Here is a 20948-nt window from a genome sequence, read left to right as displayed (position 1 = left end):
GGGGGGCAGTGTCCGGGGCACCGGCCCGTACCCTCCAGGCCCGTCCAGCCTTTGGCTGTGCAGCACAGGAGGACAGTGTCCTTCGAGGCTCCTCCGTCATTCCGCCATCTGCTCGTCGGAGCCCCGGGGCTCTGACCCCTGGGGGGGGCCCTCGCCTGCTGCCTGTCCGCGCACCTGTGCCTCGGGGGCTCAGGTGGCCGTCGTCCAGCAAGGTGCGGGCTGCTGCGGAGCCGGGGTCCACTACAGGGGCCTGAGTCCGTCCTCTGCCACGAGTCCCCACCCTCAGCGAGTGGCCTGTCCCGCTCTGCACCCCGGGGAGCCAGCCGCGGGGAGGCCAGAGCAGCAGGCCGGCCCCATGCTCACCTGCATCCGGGCAGAGTGGTCGTCTAAAGCGTCAGGAAAACCACGTCGGGCCGTGACTTGAACTTCCAGTGGGGACGCGTGGAGTAAAGCCCCAGCTCTCGGGCGTGCCCCCAGGGCCGCGGGTGTGGCCCCGCCCCTTCCCTCACTGCCCCTGCACACCTGACACCCACCCACGGAGCAGGCACAGCCCCTGTCCTCCCCCAGAGCCTGCTCGGCTTCAGGTTGGCAGCTCAGGAGTCACTTCCCGAAACGCTCCCCTGGCCCCTCAGAGGGCAGCGAGGCCCCAGTCACAGCCTGTTTCTTCACCGCAGTTTCTTCTCTGCACACAACTCGCCACCACCTAAAGGTGCCTTAGTTGTTGCTTATCCACGGGGACGTGGGCTGCACGGAGCAGGGACCTCATCTGCCTGGTGCACGACACTCCCAGCGCCACGCCGCCCAGAGCCAGCCCGGTGGGCTGCCGGGCGCCTGTGGGCTGCGCACGGAGCGCCGGACAGCAGGGGGCAGGACCCAGCTTGCTGGGGAGCTCGGCCTGGATTTCAGTACCCTCCGGCCAGTCCGGGCAGCCTGCCCAGGCCCTGGCGGGGTGGGACCCGGGGAAGCCGTCCATGTCCCCCCACCACCCCCCGGCCCCGGCCCTGCCTGAGTGGGGTCCTGGGCCGGCTGCTTCTCCGCCCCGGCACCAGCTGGCGGTGCTGCCCGTCCCTGGCCGCCCCTCAGCTCCTCGAGGTGACAGCCATGAGGAAAGGGAGAGGGACTCTCTCTGCACTGGGGTGCCTCCTCGCAGGCAGAATTAGAGGGTGACCTTAATTTTTCCCACAAAGACTTGGTTGACCTAAATCACATTAGCCTCGCTCTCTTAGCCGGGCAAGCCGCATGGTTCTGCACCTTTCGACAACACCAACTTTTCCTCGGCAGCACACGCCGAGGTTAGAGTCAGCATGAAGCCGCCCCCTCCCCGCCGCCCGTGCCCCTCGCTGTGGACCTCAGCGAGGTCGGGGTGGCCCAGAGCCGCTCAGGGAAGGTGCACGGCCATCCCAGCTGTGGCTTTATCCGACTTCACCCTTGAGAGCAGTGTCAGGGTCGCGGCAGGATTGGGTGGAAGGCACAGCGCAGTCTCACACACTCCTGCCCCCCACCGCCTCCCCCACTGTCAGCACCCCCCACCGGAGGGGGACGCTTGTTACCGTCACCGAGCCTACACTGGCACGTCATCATCGCCCGGAGTCTGGGGTGCGCCAGGGTCGCTCCTGGGGCTGTACATGCCACGGGTTCGGACAAGCGTGTGGTGACGTGTGTCCACCATTATAACCCCGTGCGGAGCGGTCTCACTGCCCCAGACGTCCTCCGTGCTCTGCCCTCCCTGTAGCCCGCTGGCGGCCACTCACTCATCTTCCCACTGTCTCATGGTTCTGTCTTTCCTAGTGTCCAGTGCTTGGAATCACACAGCGTGGAGCCTTTTCACACTGGCCTCTGTCTCTCCGTCACGTGCATTGACGGCCCCTCCACGTCTTGTCATGGCTTTGATCACTCACGTCTTTTTAGTGCTGAATGATATTCTGTGTCTGGACATGTCCATTTATTTTTCTGTTCCTCTACTGAGGGACCTCTTGGTCGCCTCCAGCTTTTGGCGACGATGAATAAAGCTTTTTAAATGTCTGTGCACAGGGCTCTGTGGGTGTGAGTTTTCAGCCCCTTTGGGTGAATGACCAGGGAGCCCGATTGCTGGGCAGAGTGGTGAGGATGCTACAGTCAGTCTTGTGAGAAACCACCACACCACCTCCCAGAGTCACCGGGCCACATCACCCACCCCTAAGTCAGTGAGGGTGGGGTCCTGCTGCCCCTGGTCCTGCCGGCACCTGCTGCGTTGGGTCCTGGGTTCTGGCCGTCTGACAGGTGTGTGGTGCGTCTTATAGCTGGCTGGAGGCTCACTAACAGGCTGTCATTGTTACTGTATGTGGGGACTGGTGTTGCCATAGTCCAAGTGACAGCAGTGAAGACAGGGCAAAGTGGGTGGGTCTTCAGAGCGTTTTTAAAAATATATTTTTGCCCTGGCTGGCGTAGCTCAGTGGATTGAGCGCGGGCTGTGAACCAAAGTTTCCCAGGTTCGATTCCCAGTCGGGGCACATGCCTGGGTTGCAGGCCATGACCCCCAGCAACCGCACATTGATGTTTCCCTCTCTCTTTCTATCTCCCTCCCTTCCCTCTCTAAAAATAAATAAATACAATCTTTAAAATAAATAAATAAATAAATAAAAATATATTTTACTTATGTTTAGAGAGAAGGGAAGGATGGGAAGAAGAGAGGTAGAGAAACATCGATGTGTGAGAGATACAGCCATCGGTTACCTCTCATATGCCCCCTACTGGGGTCCAGGCGTGCGCCCTGACTGGGCATCGAACTGGAGACCCTTTGGTTCACAGGCCGGCGCTCAGCCCACTGAGCCACACCAGCCAGGGCTTTCAGGGCAGTTTCAGAACAGAAAGAAACTTGGCGAGTGAGATCAGGAGTCAGGACTGCGGGGTCATTCCTGGTTTTCTGCGCTCTGCGCCTGAGCAGAGAAGGCAACTACTGAGGGGAAACTGGGGAGGGAACAGATTACTGGGGCGGAGGGAGTGAGGAGTTGCATCTCGGGTTTCAGACAGAGGCAGTGACACAGATGTCATGTGAGCCGCTGGGTCTTTGAGAATAAAGTCAGCTGGGTTGGTGGTCCTCGGCCCCAGCAGGAGCTTTGGGGAAACGTGCATGCCAGGCCCACGACGGGTCCGCAGGGTCAGAGTCTGTGGCCGGGCGGCTTAGTCACGGGTCTGCCTTTGGAGCTCCCCAGCTGGTGCTGACAGGCAGCTGGCATCGACGACCAGAGAGCCACTCGGGGACTGCCAGTTGGAAGCCAGAGGGAGAGCAGGTGCCGCCGCGCGGCCGCAGAGAGCACAGGGGACGAGAAGAGCATGGTGTCGGGAGCCAGCGCGGGGAGTGTCAATAAGCTCGCAGGACAGCAGGCAGCAGGGCACTCGGCCCCGATCTCTGGCTGGCCCTGGGCTGCGTCCAGAGTTTGTGCGAGATCAAATACTTCATCCTTTTCAAGTGTCCTCAGGCCGCTCCTGTGAGATAAGAGGGGAGACTGTGGTCAGAAAGTTACTTTGTTGGGAAGGTATCAGGGTAAGGAGAGGCAGTTGATCCTTAGCAGGGTTTTTTGTTGTGTGTGTGGGGGGGGGGGGGCTAAGTATTTTCGTGCACTTTCGCCCCCTAAGAATAGCTTCTCTAAGAAAACAGCACGTCTGGCTGAGACTGGGTCGAGAGCCGCTGCCCCCACCCCGCCACCCGGGCAGTGCCTGCTCCCAGGAGCAGCGTGGACACTCCCGCCCGAGCTCCCCAGGGCGGCTGGAGCTCTGTCCTCGGTCTGTGGTGCCGACGGTGGTGCCGTTCCGTGGCTTACACCGTCGCATTGAAGTCAGCCCACCAGCTCTCCTCAGATTGACGTGTAGATTGAAAAGATGGTCCTACTCAGAACCTTAGCGGGAGTTTTCTGTAGAAATCGGCCAGCTGATTCCCAAATGTATGTGGAAATGCAAAAACAAAGAAGGACCGAGGTGACCTTGGGCAATGAGGCACGACCGGGAGACAGTGTGTTAGATATCAAGACTGGTCACAAAGCAGCGGGAACGAGTAGGAATCAGCCGGTGCCATGCAGTGCCAACCCTCGGACAAGCAGGCAGCCACAGGACCGAGACAGAGAACCCGCAGCTGGGGCCACAGACGATCTGGGGCCCGTGCCTCTGGACCCCTCCCTGGGCCACACCATACATGGAAGCAAATTCCAAGTGAACTGTACATCAACACACAAAAAGCGAAACAACGAAGATTGTAGAAGATGCAGTGCCCTGGGGAGCGTCCTGGAGTCCTTGCGGTCGGCCAACAGGACACAAAGCGCATCAACCACACAGACTGGCAGACCGGGCGCCAGCGCAGTCGAGAGCCCCAGTGTGTGAGAAGACAGCCCCAACACGTGAGAAGGAAGCCCCGCGGGGGAGAGGCACTTCCCGTACACATAACCGACCAAAAGGAAACCCTGTTCAGGCGAGTGAACATTTACAAACCAGTGTTTCAAATGGGGAAAAGGCATGAAAGAGGTTTAATGAGAGGTTTGCAGTTAGTCAACAACGACCTGGCTACCGCTCACCTTCTCACCCGCTGGGGAAACAGACATTAAACCCACGGGGAGGCACCACTTCGGTCCACCAGACTGGCTGGGATTAAGACTGAGGGCAGCAAACAAGCCAGAACAACAACTGAGGAACGCATGCGTCACCAGGGAGGCGGGGCCACCGGGCTTCCGTGTGTTGCTGGTGGACTGGCCGGTGCTGTCCCCGCGGCAGGGCCACCTCGCGCCTCTGTGTGTGCCGGAAGGTTCGCGTCGGCCCCCCTCCCACGCAGCCAGCTGTGGTGGGACAGGCAAGCATCGTCCTGCCCTCACACACGGCAGCATCACAAGTAAGCGACGCACCCTTCCCACGACGTGGGTGAACCTTAAGCCGGAATGTCGAAGGCAGGGAGCCACGCACAGAGTCTGCCCGTCCTGCCCCACTGACACAATGTCCAATGACCGGGGGAGGTGGCGGGGATGGCGGAGGTCGGCCGTGGAGGGGCAGGGACCTGCTCGGGAACCTGGAACGTCCCACCTGGGCGCACCTGAGGGGGTTCACATGGGGGTTGGCATTCCTATGACCTTGTACTTGGCTGTGTGCTCCATTTTGACTTTCGGAAGTTCACGTCAAGACCCACGATCATGTTCCGTTGTTACCTCCCCGACGGTCGCCCGGTCGCCGTGGTTCCGATGTTGGGTGTTCCTGGACGATCAAGTCACGCATTGGTGGTGCTTTTCCCAGTTTACCCTCCCAGGAGGCACTTCCCGCGCCCTGGCTCTAGGTTCACTCGTCGGAATCTCAGGAGAAATCCTGTCCCCAGGCCCTGTGGGGCCGGCAGTGGCCCTGTAAGGCGTTAGGGGCAGGACCCCCGGTAAACGGACCGGACGGTGTGCCCTCGCTCTGGAAAGTGTGCTCAGTGCAGGCCATTTTCTGACTGGGACGCTCTCCTGCTAAAAACAAGCGCTTGGAATGCTGAAATAAAATGCAGGAGTTATTTCAGTGACATTTATTCTCCTTTCTCAGTTGCACACCCTGCGAGACCTCCACCCGTTGCCCAAGATCATTCTGGAACACCGGCAGGTGAGTCGAGGTTCCTCTCCTGTGAGCGGGTGAGAAGGGGAAGCCTGTGGTGCCCCCCTGCCAACAGAGTGGTGATGCCCGAGGTGGCGGGGGCCCTGACGCAGCCCCAGGGGCACAGTGTCCGTGCGCGCTGACCGTGTGTTATCAGCGCTGCTGACGTGCGCCCCGACGTGGTTTGGCTCATGTCTGCATCCGCCCCCCTCCCCCGGCACTGCGGGGGACGGGGCAGGCCTCAGACGGAAGCGTCTGGTGCGCCGTCACCGACTTCGGTGTGAGGTGGGCTCCATCGGGGCCTCTCCGGGAAGCCCCCTCCCGCCCCCTGCACCGGGGCTGCTGCGGCCGCTCCGCAGCTCTGCGGTCCCAGGTGCACCGGCGGCGGTGCTGCTCACTGACCCGCCTCCCCTTCCGGCCGCTCCTGGGTTCTCCGCCCGCACACCTGCGTTAGCCCCCTGCTGTTTGTGAGCTGTGTGTGTCACTTTCACTAGAGCCGGAACCCTCGGTGTTTCATCTGCTGAACCTGTGACTCGCTGTCTCTGCTAGGGCTGATAGAGGTTTGGCGGTGGCACCTGACCCTCGCCCCTGGCGTAACAGAGGGGTTCAGAGAGAACGCAGGGGGGCACCATGGGGGGCACCGGGCGATGGGTGGGTGGGGGCGCCCGTTCATCTCCGTGACTCGTCCGTGAAAGAAGTATTCCAGGGTGACGCAGTCCTCCGGAGGGGGGTAGGGACGCCTTTCTGTGGGGGTCGGTGCTGCTCACTTCTGGGAGCCAGGGAGGCCACCTCAGGGCCCCCCGGAGTCACCTCAGGTGCCACCCACTCGACGGTACGTGCCCAGCACTCGATGAAATGTGGCTTTGACGCTTGCTCCTACCTGCACGAGGAAAATGATCGTTTTTGTCTTTGTAATTTAGGTTCACAAGGTCAAGTCCAGCTTCGTAGACGGACTCCTAGCTTTCGTGAACAAGGTAACTGCAGCTAAAAAATAGTAGGAGTGCAGTTTGCACGTGAGTTTGGGTGTAGAAGCCCTTTAGCTTTGGTTGATGGTGAAATAATCCACTCCACCTGCAGCTGTGGGCCATGGTTTGGCTGCGAGTCAGGCCTCTCCACGGAAGCTGGGGCAGGTGTGGGGCCTCGGCTGCCGGCCTCGTGCGGCCCCGCCCGGGGCTGCGGCTCACTTCTGCGGTCACTGCAGGAGGTCTGCACTCAGAGGCCACACGGCCTCCTGGCGGGATGCCCAGCCCACGCTGGAGCCCTGCGGCCCGTGTCCCCACGCACAGGGTTTCTAAGTGGCTCGGAGACCCGTGCGTCCCACTGCAGTGTCCCATCGGCGAGGGGACGTCTCCTTGTCCACTCTGACCGCACGTCAGCAGTGCCCGACACCGGGGGCCTGTCGGGCTGGGGCCCAGGGCCTGTGGGCGGGAGCAGGGAGGCGGAGTCTGGAGGGGCAGAGGCTGGGGGCACCCGACTCCATGGCGCACTGCCGGAGCTGTGACGGGCACCTTCTGACCGGTGCAGGGCTCCGTGTCCTCCACGTGGAACCAGACCGGGACTGTGACCGGGAGACTCTCCGCCAAGCACCCGGTGAGTCCGCACTCCTTGCTGACCGTCAGCTTCCGTTCCGTTCTGAGAGGGGCCCCGTGCCGACAGGTCAAGTTTTTCCCTGTCGGTTCATCCAGCTAACACTTACGCAGCACCTGCCGTGTTTGGGGAGCACAGAGGTGTGCAAGACGCACGGTCCGCACTGGACTGTCGTGCTCAGTTGGGGAGGGGTCCCTCCCAGCCAGAGAGCTGTGCCCGCAGTGGGGGGAGGGGCCCACTGGCGCCCTGTTCTCACCCCACCTTCGTCTCTCAGGTTCGTGCTGCACGGGTGGCCCCTGACGTCAGAAGTGGGCGGAGCTGCCTGAGGCTCTGAGGCCCGCCCCCACGCTGCTGTTCCAGGCTGCTCCTCAGAGGAGCACTGCAGGTGCCCAGAGTGTAGGGCGCAGGTTTAACGGCACTTACAGCAATCAGCTTTTTAAATGGCTTATGTTTTCGAATGACTAGTTTCTCGTCACGGGAGCAGGTCCTTGAGTGCAGGGAAGAGATGTAAAACAAAATACTAACGGAAGTCCCCTGGGGTCCCCCCGCGCAGAATTAACCGCGGCCCGCACGCCGGGGCCGGTCCTCCCAGGAGCTTGGCCGAATGCGTGTGCTTATGAAATACTACCTTTCTACAAAAATGAAACTACACTTCTGTTTTATGCTTTTTAACTTTATTTAAGAAGACTTGATATTACATATCAATATATATATCTGAATCTATATTTAGGTTTACATAGTTGAATAATTTAAATATATGAATTAAGTACATGAGTTACTTAAATATGCACAGTGTTATGTGTACGCATGAATATATGTTCATGGTAAAGAAATGCAAGCGAGGCAGAAACCTACAGGATAAGAACCGGGAGGCCTCGTTCCCTTCCGTCGCGCTGCCTGTGTCTGTCCTGCGGTCCCCTCCGTACACAGTCTGCACCGCGTCCCTCCAGGCCGGCAGCGGCCCGCGGGTGTGCGGGTGCCTGGCGCGCACAGGCCAGCGGAGCAGGACGAGGCTTGGACTGGACCGGCCTCCCCTGGGCGGGGGGCGGGAGCGGTGGCTTTGGGTGGAGGACGCCCTCTAGGCACTCTTGAGTCCCCGGCTGTCTCTTGAACATCGAGCCCTTTCCAGGGGGGTCCGATTTTGGACATCCCCTTCAGAGAGCAGATCTGCGTCTTTACCCCGCCGGCGAGAACTGGTGCTAGCGCCAGCGATAGTACTGTGCCGAGTCGGACCGGAGCGCGCCGTCGCCCCGCCCCCGGGAGCAGGCGCTGCGTCTTGCGGCGCGCCTTCACGCAGCGGCTCCACCTCCTGTGCCGGCTGCACCCGCTGCACCCGCGTCCTGGCTGGTGCCGCTTCTCCTCGAGGACTTACCCAGAATTCTCCTGGGAAAAGTCACTTCTCAGGGAGGTTCTTGCGCTTCCCTGTTTCTATCGCATTTCCAGGTCAACCTCGTGCTCTGCTTCCCGCGCTGCCGGACATTTCTGGCGTCGCTGGTTTGCGGGCGGCGCCCCTCCCAGGTGGTGAGTGAGGCTCTGGTGTTGCTTCTCGTGCCGCGGTTGCAGCTGCACTTTGCAAGGAGGAGATGTGAGCGTGACACGTGCGTCCTCCGGCACCGCCTCCGCCCGGGGGTCCGCGCCTGCCAGTGACCCTTTAGGCTGCTTTCCGTTGCAGTGATTTCATGCTGAAATGCCATGTTTTGGCTACATTTTCTTGAGGATTTTCCATAGTGTAAATTCCGAGAGATGGAACTTCTGAGTCAAAACACGTGTTTATTTTTAAGGCTCCCCATGACTAAACTGTCCTCCAGAGAAAAGCCATTTACGTTCCCGCGCGCCCGTGTGTGGAGTGCTGGGTGCCCGCACTCCTGCCAGTAAGAGCCGTCGTTGAGCTCACTGTTTCCTGGCTCGGCTTTTACATTTCCACTTAAAGTGGTTGTTCTCGTTTAAGTGAGGTTGACTGCAAGAAACAGTCGCTCTTCCGGGACTTGTCTGTCCGCGCCGCCTGTCCTGTCCCTGGAGGGTGCAGGGCCGCCCTCCGTTCAACAAGGACTCACCCTCCGCAGAACATCGGAGCACTTCCCTCCGTTTCCCTTCGCCCTTTAACTCCTAAAATACATTCTGTCTGCCATACTGCAAGTGGCTTTTTATTTCGCAAATAATGTAAAAAATTCAACCAGCACATAAAAATGTAAACAACAAGGTAAGGGTTGCCTGGACGTGCAGAGCCTGCGGTAACGGCCTTGCACCTCTGGGTGGCTGCCCTCTAATGTTTCCGTCCACGCACGTTCGCACGCACACACATGCGCGCATGTATGTGAACAGGATTGCACGCTGCGTGCCGTCAGTGACCGCAGACCCCCCGCCGTCGTCACACCAGCCGGCAGCCCGCGCCCTCCGGCCCCGTGCCCCGGTCGCCCACACTGGCAGCCCAGAGTGGGGGCGTCCACGAGTTCCCCCAGACGGACACCCAGACCTCGCACAGACCGGCACACACACCCACCCGTGCATGCACGGGGACGGACGTGTGGTGCCCTCGCCTCCTCTGCACAGAAGGGGAGCCTCGTTCTCCCACACCCACTTCTTCTCTCCCTGGCGGCGGCTCCTCGGCTGCTTGCAGGGCCCCGGCAGCCCCGTTGGACTCTTGTCCAGCGTCTCCCGAGTCACTCTGCTGCATTCCAGAGCTGGCGGCAGATGGCACTGAGCACGTGAGCCCCGGTGTGTTGGTGCCTGTACTTGGTGGGGTGGATGGTCGGGTGTGGAGTTGCCAGGTCCGAGGGCACTGCATTGGTGCTTTCTCGTAGCTGTTCTTAGCTCAGCCCCCAGACGCGCTCAGCTCCTGGCATGGCCCGGAGCGGGCTGCGGCCGCTCCTTCCTGCTGTCTGTGGTGGCTCCCGAACTGAAGGCCGTGTCCTCTGTCCCTACCCGCTGTCACCTTGGGGTGGCCTTCCTCGGCTCCAGATGACCGAGGCGGTCGCCCCGTCTTCTCAGAGGACTCCTGTGTTTCCGTTCTCCCACACGTACAACTTGGGTCCGGCCACACCCAATTCAACAGGTAGTGCGTCGTGTGCCCTAACGCGCCTGCAGCCTGAAGGGCACTGTTTTTTGGTGAAAGTGCACAAAGTACACCTGGGTAGCATCTTAAAGAATCAGATGATAGCTGTTCTTCAGCACCTCCGGAAAGCTGGCCTCTCTCTCTCACACACAGGTGTCCCCCCCCCCGCCCCCCTGCCCCAGAGGAAGCGGTCGTCAGGAAGTGCTCCCACCGTGCACGCGTGCGGTCTGCCTCGTGGTGGGCTCTGGTAACGGGGAAGCGGGATGCGTTTTCGTCTTTGGTGGGTGCACGTCTTCCCCGTATTTCAACGTTTTAATAAGGCATTGACAGGTCATGGTTTGTTTTAAGAACTGGGAGAAAGTAGCTGGTTCGGTCGATCCAGCACCTGTCTCGGTAGTAGACGTGATAAGCACGTTGGAGCGTTTGCGTGGAAGCTGTGCCGAGGTCTTCGTCAGGCAGTGCCAGCGCCCGTGTCATCTCGTGTTCGGTGCCTCCTGTGATCTGGGAACAACTGTGTGCTTCCTCACGTGCCCGGTGATTCTGGGCTGTGTACTGGGCATTTTGAGCATGGCGCTGTGATGGGTCTTGTTTAGGAATCACGTTAAAATGTGGGTGTTTCTGTTCCACGAGGCAGTCGGCCTGGCTGGGTTCAGGCTCCAGAGCGCCTGCCGGCTCTTTTGGATGTCCCCAATGATGGCCGCCCAGTGGCCGGTCTGGGACTCAAGCTGTGGCCCGCCTGTCCCTTCAGTCCTCGAGCCGTGGGTACGTCATGCAGGGCGACAGCCGCCCGAGTGCAGCCCCAGGCCGAGCCCAGCGGCTCACAAACCACCCCGTGGTGCCGGGCTCCTCCCTGTCCACAGGGAGTCCGGTCGGGGATGCGGGCACTCCGAGTCACAGGGTCGTCCTGGTGACAGCATCTTTAAGGTCCACTCTCCTGGCAGCTTTCAGATGCTGGGACAGGGCGGGGGACAAAGGTAGGCTTACCGTTGTTGGTGTGGAAAAAATACAACGATTAGCAGACCACAATGCAAGGACAGAGCCCGCTCCACCCACTCGCAGCCGCCAGCCTGCCCGGGCCCCGCCCTGCGCACGGCACGGCGTCATCCACGGCAGTCTCCACACGGCGCCCGACACCCCGGGACTGACTCACCCAGTTTCCACCGGGAGTGCGACTCTTCCCACACTGTCCTTTTTAGAAACAGTCTGGTTATTCTGTGTCTTTCATGTTTTCATCGGAACTTCATAATCAGTTTTTAAATTTCTACCACACGGTCTGCTGAGTTTTGCACTGGGATTACATTGAACCTAGAACTCCATTTAGGGGGATTCACGTTTTCACAATATTTAGTCTGCCATCTCTTCAGAAGGGCATATCGCGTCATCCACTTGGGTCTTAACTAATTTCTCTTGGCAAGGTTTTGTAGTTTTCAGGGTACAGGTCTTTGTGAATGTATTGTCAGATTTATCTTTCAGTGTTTCTTACTTTTGGTACTGCTGTAAGTTGGATTGTTTCTGTTCTGAATGTTCATTGCTAGTATGTAGATACACGCCTGATTTTTATATTTTGATTTTGCATCATGAAACCTCAGTTCCAGTAGCTTTGCTTTGCAGATTCCATCCGGTTTTCTGTGTAGACGGCCATGCCATGTGTGAGTAAGGAAGCCTTAGTTCTTCTTTCCCACGACGGACCTCTGTTGTGCGTTCGTTCTTCTTGCTTGGTCATGCCGGCCAGGACACCCTGCACCGCGTCGAACAGAGGCGGTGTGAGCGGCATCCTGTCCTGTCGCCAGTCTGAGGGGGAGCACGTGTTTTCATCGGCGAGAAGGCTGTGAGCTGTGGGTTCTGCATAAGCACCTTTACCCAGGCACTTACAGGGTTCCCTTCAAGTAGCAATGTGCCGAGTTTTTATCTGGGTGTTGGATTTTGTCAGAAGAATATTTTTTTGCCTCTATTGAGATGATCACATGGTTTTTCCTCTTAAATGTGTTTCTACAGTGGATTACGCTGGTAGATTGTCCAGTGTGAGCCAACTCTGCGTTCCTGGAATAAAGCCCATTTGGTCTCCATGTTTATCCTTTCTGTGTATGTTTGCTTTAGATTTGCTAAAATTGTGTTCAGAATTTCTGCATCTATTTTAATGGTGGGCATTGTTTACTAGTTTTCTTTCGTTGTAGTGTCTTTGTCTGGTCTTGGTAGCAGGTCAATGCTAGCCTCAAATAGTGAACTGAACATATTTCCTCCTCTTCAAGTTTGTGGAAGAATTTGCATAGAATTATTTCTGTTTCCTCCTTAATTAATAGAATTTACTAGTGAAACCGTCTGAGCCTGGAAGTTTCTCTGTAGGAAGGTGTTTAACCACAAACTAAATTTCTTTAACTGAGATAAGATTATGCAGTTTGTTCATGTCTTCTTGAGTGAACTTGATAGTTTGTGTCTTTCAAGGAATTCCTCTGTTTCCTCTGAGTTGTTAACTTAGGGGCGTGAAGCTGCTCACAGCCTCCTCTGTTTTGTCCTTTCACTCTCCGCCGGGAGGCCGCCTCTCTCACTCCTGCCCTGAGTAACGTTGTCTTCACACTCTTTGCCCCCCAGATCAGTTTTGGGTTCACTGGCTTTCTCTCTAGTTTCCGTTTTTGATTTCCTTAATTTATGCTTTGATGTTGATCATTTTCTTCTGCTTTGGTTTTAATTTGCTCTCCCTTTTCTAGTTTCTTAAGGTGGAAACTGAGTTTATTCATTTGCAACCTTTTTTATTTTTTGATACAGGCACTTGACGCAATAAATTTGCCCCCACATACTTTTTTCTGCCGTTCAGTAAATGCTGCTGATATGTTGTATTTTCATTTTCACTCAGTTAAAAAAAAACAACATTTCTAGTAACACTTTCTATGTCTCCTTTGGACCCATGGGTTATTTGGAAGTTTGTTATTTGGTTTCCAAATGTCTCTCTGTTACTGGTTTCTAGGTGGTCAGAGGACACTCTTGCACCACTTGGGTCCTTGTGAAGTTGCGTGGGCCTGCTTTACAGGCAGCCACGACGTGGTCTGTCTTGGTGGCTGCTCCGCGTGCATCCAGTTGTGGGTCGAAGGGTCTCCAACTCCCGTTTAGATCCAGGCAGCTGGTAGTGCTGTCCCCGCCTGCCACCGTCTTGATGGTTTTCTGTCTGACGGTCAGGTGCCCAGGTCCCCAGCCACGGGGCAGAGTTTGCTGCCGCCGCCTGCAGGTTTAGCTCCTCCTCCTCCTCGGAGATTGTGCTTCCTGGGCTCGAAACTCTTTTATCGGGGCAGACCCGTTAGGGATTGTTGTGTGCTAGGATTTCTGTGAAATGGCCTTTTTTAGTCCCTGATAATATTTACCCTGAATTTTATTTTGTCTAATATAAACATATAAAGTTAAAGTAATTAATAAAACACATTAAACATAGTTTTATGAACAATGAACCTAGTGAAAATATCATCCCCTGTCAGTGTTACAATAGCCACTGCTGTTTTGCTGTGACTGGTGTTGGTGTGGCATTTTCCACCCTTTTACTTGAATCTCTCCGTATAAAGTACGTTCACTGTAGGGAGTGCGTAGTTGGTCTGGTTTTATTCACCCTGACAGTCTCCGCCTTCTCGGGACTTCAGTCCATTTTACGTGCGCCGTGTTTACAGGATTAGACTGAAGTCCGTTATCTTGCTGTTGGTTTTCTGTGTATCCCGACAGTTCTTGGTTCCCCTTTCCCCCTTTCTCTGCCTTCTGACCTGCATGCACTGAGTTTTGGTGGCCCTCTTCCGTCTTTTCCGTGTGTCAGTGGTACCTGCTGTCATTCTAGAGGCCAGCTCAGCGGTGCAGTCCTCATCTTTCGCCGGGCACAGCCTGTCTTTGCCCCGCCTGTGCTGTGACACCATGTCGCAGCACCTCGCCGGCGGTCCCCGGGCCTTCGTGCTGTCGTGTCTTGCTTTGTACAGGAGGTTCGCATTCCGCAACACATTGTTTCCTTTCTGCTTAGATTGTCCACGACCTGTTTCATAGATGTGAATCCTAAGGAAAGCCTTGTGGGCATGGCCGCGCTAGAGCTCCGCCCTCCTCGTGCCCGCAGGGCGTGCAGGCCTCTGAGCGACACCGTTTTCCTTCTCACGTCCTGCAGCGCGGGGCTCTGGCGCTGAAGTCTGTCGGCTTCTGCACGTCCAAAAACGCTTTTCTCTCACTCTGTTTCTGAAAGTTCCTCCTGTGAGGTATCAGGTTCTCCGCTGGAGCTCTTTTCTTTCAACTCCGAGGATGTTGCTTGACTCACATTGTTGCGGATAAGCACATTGTTGCGGATAAGCAAGCTCCCGTCCTCTGCCGCCGTGTTTCTCTCTCTGTGGTGCGTCCTCTTCTCTGGCTGCTATTAGGGGTTTTTCCTTATGATCAGCAGTTTTGAAGAGTGTGATTATGATGCACCGTAGTGTCACTTTTTCGTCTTTCTGTGTGTGAGGCTCACGGGGTTTGTGGGAAATGACTCGTTGGCACCCTGTTCTGTTCCTCCCTCTGTCCCCGTTAGAAACCACGCGTGTGCACTGCCAGGCCCCTTGCACTTGTCCCGAGGTTCACCGAGACGCCCTCTTCCTCTCCCCCGGGATGGTTTCTCCTGCTCCCGTCTGGGCAGTTTCTGGCACCGTGTCCTGTAGTTCACTCACTCGTCCTTTGTCAGTCCCACTGAGTGTATTTTCTTATTAGACATGATAGTTTTCATTTCCAGAAATTCAGCTTGGATCTTTTTTTTTATGTCATCTGCACCTCTCTTTAACTTTTTTCAACATTTTGGATGCAGTTATAACAACTGTTTTGTGTTTTACTCTCCTTGTCTGTAACTCCAACCCCCGTGTCCACCTCAGGTCAGGTTGTTCTCATCATGAATCTATCTTCCTGCTTCTTTGCACGCCTGGTACTCGTGGTCTGGAGGCCAGACGTCGCGGATCTTACATGGCCGGGTCACGGGCCTGTCTGTGTTCCTGCGAGGATGCCCGGGCTGCTCCTGGGACGAGCTGCGGTTCCCGGGAGCCGTTGGCTGCCTTCTGGCCCTGCTCGCACGATGGGTGGGGCAGGTCCAAGAAGGGCTGCGTCTCACGTGGCTCCCAGGGCCCCCCCGCTCAGGACGAGCCTCCCTGCGCGTCCTGCCCGGTGCCCCTCGCACCAGGAGCTTCCGGAGAGCGAGATGCTCCTGGCCCCGGTGAGCGTCCCGCCCTGTTCTCTGGTCCCTTTGGACAGGCTTTCCCGGCCTTCGGTCCCTTCCTCCCGTGGATCCCTGATCCGTGCTCTGCCAGGCACCGTCCCTCTGCTGGGCTGCAGAGGGGGTCGCCGTGCCGGTCACCTGTGTTTTCTCGGTGTGCGGGTGGCAGCACTTGTCGTCAGACGCCCACACTGCAAGTGGGATGGAAGCTCCCTGCTAGTGGTCTTCAGCCCAGCCCGGACCCTGCGTTCTCTGTGTGCTCTTCGCGTTGAGCAGTGCTCTTGTCAGCGTTTGCTTTGCCGGAGCCTCGGCCCGGCCCCCTCTTCGGGCGGTCCCCGTCCTCGCCCTGCCGGGATGCTCACTGCAGCCCGCTTCACCTGCCTGCACGTGCTTCGGTTTCCTCCCTGGGGCGGGAGCGCCGCGAGGCCCGGGCCCGTTCTGCACGCTGCACTGACGTGTGTCCGGGCACGGCTCCCTACCTGGGCCTCGGGGGTGCTGAGCATCTGCTGGACAAAGGACTGGACGTGTGAGCCACTCCTTTTAACTTGATTTGAGAGAGAGAGAGAGAGAGGAAGGAGGTGCCCGGCAAGAGGTGGAGGGAGAGAGGGAGAAACGAGGAAACGAGGACTTGTAGTTCCACTTATTCATGTATTCGTTGGTTGATTCTTGTTTGTGCCCTGACCGAGGATCGAACCCACAGCCTTGCTGCGTCAGGACGATGCTCTGACCAACTGAGCTTCCCGGCCAGGGCCCATGCGATCCCCCCCTGAGCTGCCCTCCCACCTCCCGGAGTCACCTGGCTCGGGGTCATCACCCAATGACGGCGTGCTGACAGGACAGGCCCAGCCCCTCCCCTGTGCCCGGCTGTCGCACTCCTCACGCTGGTCACAAGTCGGTCAGGAAGGCTTCTGTTTGTCTAAACTTTCCTCTCCAGGGACTCGGCCACGTTCGAGTTCATGCCCCTCAGTTTCGTCTGTGCTCTTAGAGCTATCGTGCGTTCTTTCGCCTGCTCCTGGGAGAGCACGGAGTTCCTTTGTTCTTCCTTCGCTCGCCCCGGCCGCATTCTTCGCCCGGCCTCACCATCCAATACCTGCTTATCAGGTGCGGCCTCGGCTCCCCTTCTAACGTTTCCACGGGGACAAGGCCGCTTTTTGTCCGCACCCCCGTCTCACTGCAGCGCCACCCAGGGCGCCGGCTCGCTCGCCGACGCCTGTCGTCCAAGCGTCTGACCTTTCCCAGGTGCCCCACCGACTCCTCCGTCTCCTCCGTCTCCGTCAGCCCCTTTGGACACTGAAAAACTTCTGTGATGTTAGTTTGGAAGGATGCTGGCTGGAGATGTTAAAATCCGAGCACTATTTAGGTGGATTTTTGCTTTGTGTGTTTTTTTCCCTTCGTTTTCTTTACTTTTCTAACTGCATGTGCAACATTTTGTTAGCGTGTTTGGTATCTGAGTCGGAGCCAAATTAAGACTTTTGTCCTATCAGGGTAGCGCTTTGATGTCGTTTGTGACACCATGACCTTTCCTGCTTCCCTCGTGTTCGCGCCATCCCTCCTGTCTCATCTGCTTAGATGGCCAGTGACTGCCCCCGGAGCCCCAGATGCGCCCTCCTCCAGCCCAGCCTACGTCTGCTGGTCCTCACCCCGGGGACCTGTGGGGAGGAAGCCCCTTGGGACTCCTCTGCCCCCTGGAATCCTCCGCCCGGCCCTCCCACCCCCGGAGCTCAGGTGCATGCCCTTAAATATGTTTCCTTAAGTAACAGGTGGGGTCTTGTACAGTTTTCAAACTCCATGTAAACGGTGCCGTATTGTGCTTGAACACTCGTGCAGCCTGCTGCTTTCATCCAGCGTCAGGTTGGGAGACCTGCCCCCCCCCCCCGCACCCCCCCCACAGTGGGCGGGAGCAGCTCCAGGCCGGGCACCCTGGGCCTGCCTGCACAGCGGCTCACGGTGTAAGTGTGCTAGGTGGTTCCTCATCCTTCTCTGTCAGAACCCAGGCTGCAAGGAAAACCACGTCTCGACGCATCCTGGGGGCGTGTGCAGACCTCTGTAGCGTGTCCTTGGCGTGGCCTGGCCATGTGGTGTGCCAGCACCCCGCTTTCTCAGTCACCCCCAGAGGGGCCCACTCCCACTCTCACCCACGCACGCCAGGGCTCTGGCTGCCCAGCACCCACGCCACTGCCCCCACCCGCCGCTGCCCCGGGGCTTCCAGACAGTGTGTTTTTCGCCACTTTGATGAGTGCGAATTCCTCCCTTATTGTGGTTTAACTGGCATTTCTTTAACTACTAGTGAGCGAGTATGTTTCCGTCGTTACTGGTCATTCGTACCTGGTGGGGCCGGTCCGTGTGGCCCCTGCTCTGCTCTCTGCCCCGGCTGTCCTTCCTGTGTTTCGTCGCCTTCCGTTTCCCTTGTTTCTTTTTCCGGCACGTTCTTGGGAGAAAGTGATTTCAGGAAGCACCTGGCGCTGTCTGACAGGACTCTGCAGGCAGCAGAGCCCCGGTCTTAGGCAGACTGGAGCTCGAATCCCAGCCCGGGTACTGGCCGTGAGACTCCAGCAAGTTATCTGACACTCGGGAACCTCCGTTTGCTCATCCATGAAATGGTAAAAGTCACGTGTCTTCGCTGGGTTATGATGAACATCATTTCTTTTTCATTTCATTCGCTCAGCTCTTTGTGGACTGCTCCTGGGTGCTAGGAAGGGCCTAGGTGCTGAGCGCAGGGGCGACACCCCGGGACCAGCCCACTGCCGGGCACCTGTGTCCTGTGGCAGTGTCGTGAGTCCGTGGTCCCTCACTGCCCTGTGCACCCTGCGGAGGGCGCCCTTGCAGCCTGGGAAGACGCGGCTGCCGAGTCTCCACATGCAGACTGGGACCAGCGGAGCCGGTGCCCAGAGGCCACTGCTGACCCTCCTGATGGTCACTGCCACCCAGTGGAGATGGGGCTGCCCTCCCTGTTCCTGCCGCCTCCCCAGGAGGAGACTGGAGGACACTGACCTGGGGGCCGGCGGTGATGCCCAGGCCCAGGCCAGGCCCAGCGGAAGGGCAGCAGCATCCTCCCGGACTTCTGTTTCTGGAGCAGTGTGGCTGGAAGTCAGTCAGTTTTGTTGGTCTTCTATAGGAACCAGTTTTGGGTGTGACTGATTTACCTCTTTTGCTTTTCTGTTTTCCATTTCATTCATTGTAACTGCTTATTACTTTCCTGCGACTTACTTTGGAATTAATATGCCTTTATTTTTTTTTCAGCCTTCCAAGGTTCCAAGCTTAGATTATTGATTTGAGAACTTTCTTCTCATCCACATGCTGCCTCAGCTACGTCCCGTACACGTCAGCTCTGTGTTTGCTTCTGCATCGGGTTCAGCACGTTTTCTGAGCTCCCTCGAGTCACTCCACTGCGGTGCCCCCGCACCCATGGTGCCCCTGCACCCGCAGTGCCCCCGCACCCACGGTGCCGTCGCTCTGGCTGCTTTCGAGACTGCGTCTCAGCCCTTGGTCTTGAGCAGTTTGGGCGTGAGGTTTCCAGGCCTGATTGTCTTTCAGTTCATCCTGTTTAGGGTTTTCAGCTTCTTGAATCTAAAATATACGTCTTGCACTAAATGTGGGGATTTTTTGAGTCATTATTCCTTTAAGTATTTTTTTTTCTGCCCAGTTGTCGTTTTCTCCCTCAGGCTCCAATAGCACATTGGTGTTGTTCTTCTGATGCTGTCCCCCAGGTCCCGGAAGGTCCGTTCACTTCCCCCCGAGTTTTCCTCTCCCCTTCACATAGGATGTTTGCTGCTGCTGGATCCTCAGGTTCACGGCTCTCTGTCTGCTTCACCTCGTTCTGTTACCAGCCTGCAGGCAGTGTTTGTTGGGAGCCCCATGTGGTTCCAACGTGCAGAGAACTTGAGAGCCACTAGCTTTGTGCCTGCAGGCCTCCCCACCCTCACCCTGAAGAGTGAGGGCGACCACGCCTGCCCGCCGCCGCCCAGGGCTGCCAGGGCCTTGCGTGTCATCTGGGGCACCCAGCAGTTTGCACGGTAGCACACGTGACCAAATCCAGGGAGCCGAGACCCGCCGATGCGCAAGGAGCCCCACCGCTGGGCAACGCGGGGCGCCGCCACTCAAGGCGCTGCCGGGGTCCAGGGGCTGGTGCCCCCACATTCCCCGGCTTCGAGTGTCCCAGCCGCTCAGTGCGTGGCTGTGACCTGCCGCTGTCGTCCCGAGTTGTGGTGGCACTCCGCAGACCGTCCCCAAGGGTTTTCAGGGGACACAGACACGTTTGCCGTCAGCCTCGGGGCTGGTACCAAGTGCCCAGGGCACCGGAGGGGGGTGGCCAGGGCGGAGAGACCAGAACTTCCACCGTCACACGTTGTTGCAGGAAAATGAAAGCACAAATCTCACCAAAGTCTGTGCGTAGCCTATGACGTAGGAATTTTCGGGTTAACTCAGCTGAGGAGTGAGGCTGCTGCCGAAGAGTCGCTGCGCGTGGCCCTGGGCGCTGGAGCCGCAGGCGGGGCCCCGAGGACGCCCCTCGCCCGCGCTGAGTGTGCTCAGTGGCGTGCGTGCGCACCAAGGCCACGTGTCAGTCAGTGGTTGAGAGTCGGGCTGTGCACGCTACGTGGGCGTGGGCTGTGTTGTTAGTGTTGCATAAAATGTGGCACATTTCAGATTCCCGTAAATGTGCAGATTAATTTAAAAGTAAACCTTTTAGCTAAAGCTATTCTCTTATTATTGACAGAATATCCAAGGAATCTCCAAGCACCCAATTCGGATTACTAGACCTCGGGGTTATAGAGGTAATATAACGCATTTCCTCCTACTTCGCTGAAGTCCTGGGTAACTTTCCTTAAAGCCCTGCAAGCGTTCGTGACCCAGTCCCTACCGCCTCCCGGAGCTCCCCTCTGAGCCGGCCCGGCCCGGAGCCCAGGGCACGGGAAAGAACAGAGCACGGCTGACGCGGTGCACGGCCCCGCCCTCGCAGCGGGCTGCGAGTGAGCGCAGATGAGAGCTGTGCAGGGAAGGCAGCTCCCCTCCTACCTTCTCCCCCCACCCCCGCCACCCCGAGACCTCCCGGCAATGGAAAAACACCTGTAGAGCTGGCTTCTAGTCAAGCCTGAATGTTACTGGAGCTGTTTGCGCAAGCGTGCTTCCTCTTAAGCTGCCTCGCTGTCACACGGCTGGCGCATCTCTGAACAAGTCCTCAGAAGTGCCCGGAACCCGGACTCCCTTGACCGGGGACGGCGTCACAGTCACTCTGCACGAGACGAGGGGCGGCTGTGGACGAGCACGTGGCCACGCTCACCCCATGTCCTGCGCCCGCACCCCAGGCACGGCGGAGGACACCCTCACCATCGCCCCGAGGGCCGTGTTCGTGGCGGCCGAAGGGCACAGCTTCCTGGCGGCAGGTACGGGCCGACCGCGGCAGAGGCTCTGCGTGCCCCCGGAGCTCGCACACGCGCTTCGCACCATTAAAACATTCAGAAACTGAGTCACTCAAAGGTGCTTGCGAAACTCGCTCTGTAAGATAAACCCTGAGGCACATGTCTGCACGAGGCACAGAGT

The 20948-nt window shown here is 57.9% G+C and overlaps 1 protein-coding gene across 1 annotated transcript in view; it reads left to right on the top strand.

The window, feature by feature from the left end:
- The window catches only part of POLN (DNA polymerase nu), an 80692-nt gene that overhangs the window by 31256 nt on the left and 28488 nt on the right, over positions 1-20948 (top strand). The window contains exons 12-16 of the mRNA XM_028503793.2: positions 5533-5589; positions 6501-6554; positions 7105-7170; positions 20125-20182; positions 20714-20791. Coding sequence (XP_028359594.1) covers positions 5533-5589; positions 6501-6554; positions 7105-7170; positions 20125-20182; positions 20714-20791 — 313 coding nt within the window. The remainder of the gene's footprint in view (positions 1-5532; positions 5590-6500; positions 6555-7104; positions 7171-20124; positions 20183-20713; positions 20792-20948) is intronic.

The sequence above is a fragment of the Phyllostomus discolor genome, chromosome 1, assembly GCF_004126475.2.
Source record: "Phyllostomus discolor isolate MPI-MPIP mPhyDis1 chromosome 1, mPhyDis1.pri.v3, whole genome shotgun sequence".
Lineage (NCBI taxonomy): Eukaryota > Metazoa > Chordata > Mammalia > Chiroptera > Phyllostomidae > Phyllostomus > Phyllostomus discolor.
The sequence above is the reverse complement of the archived record's forward strand: the minus strand, read 5'-3'. Positions and strand labels throughout refer to the sequence as shown.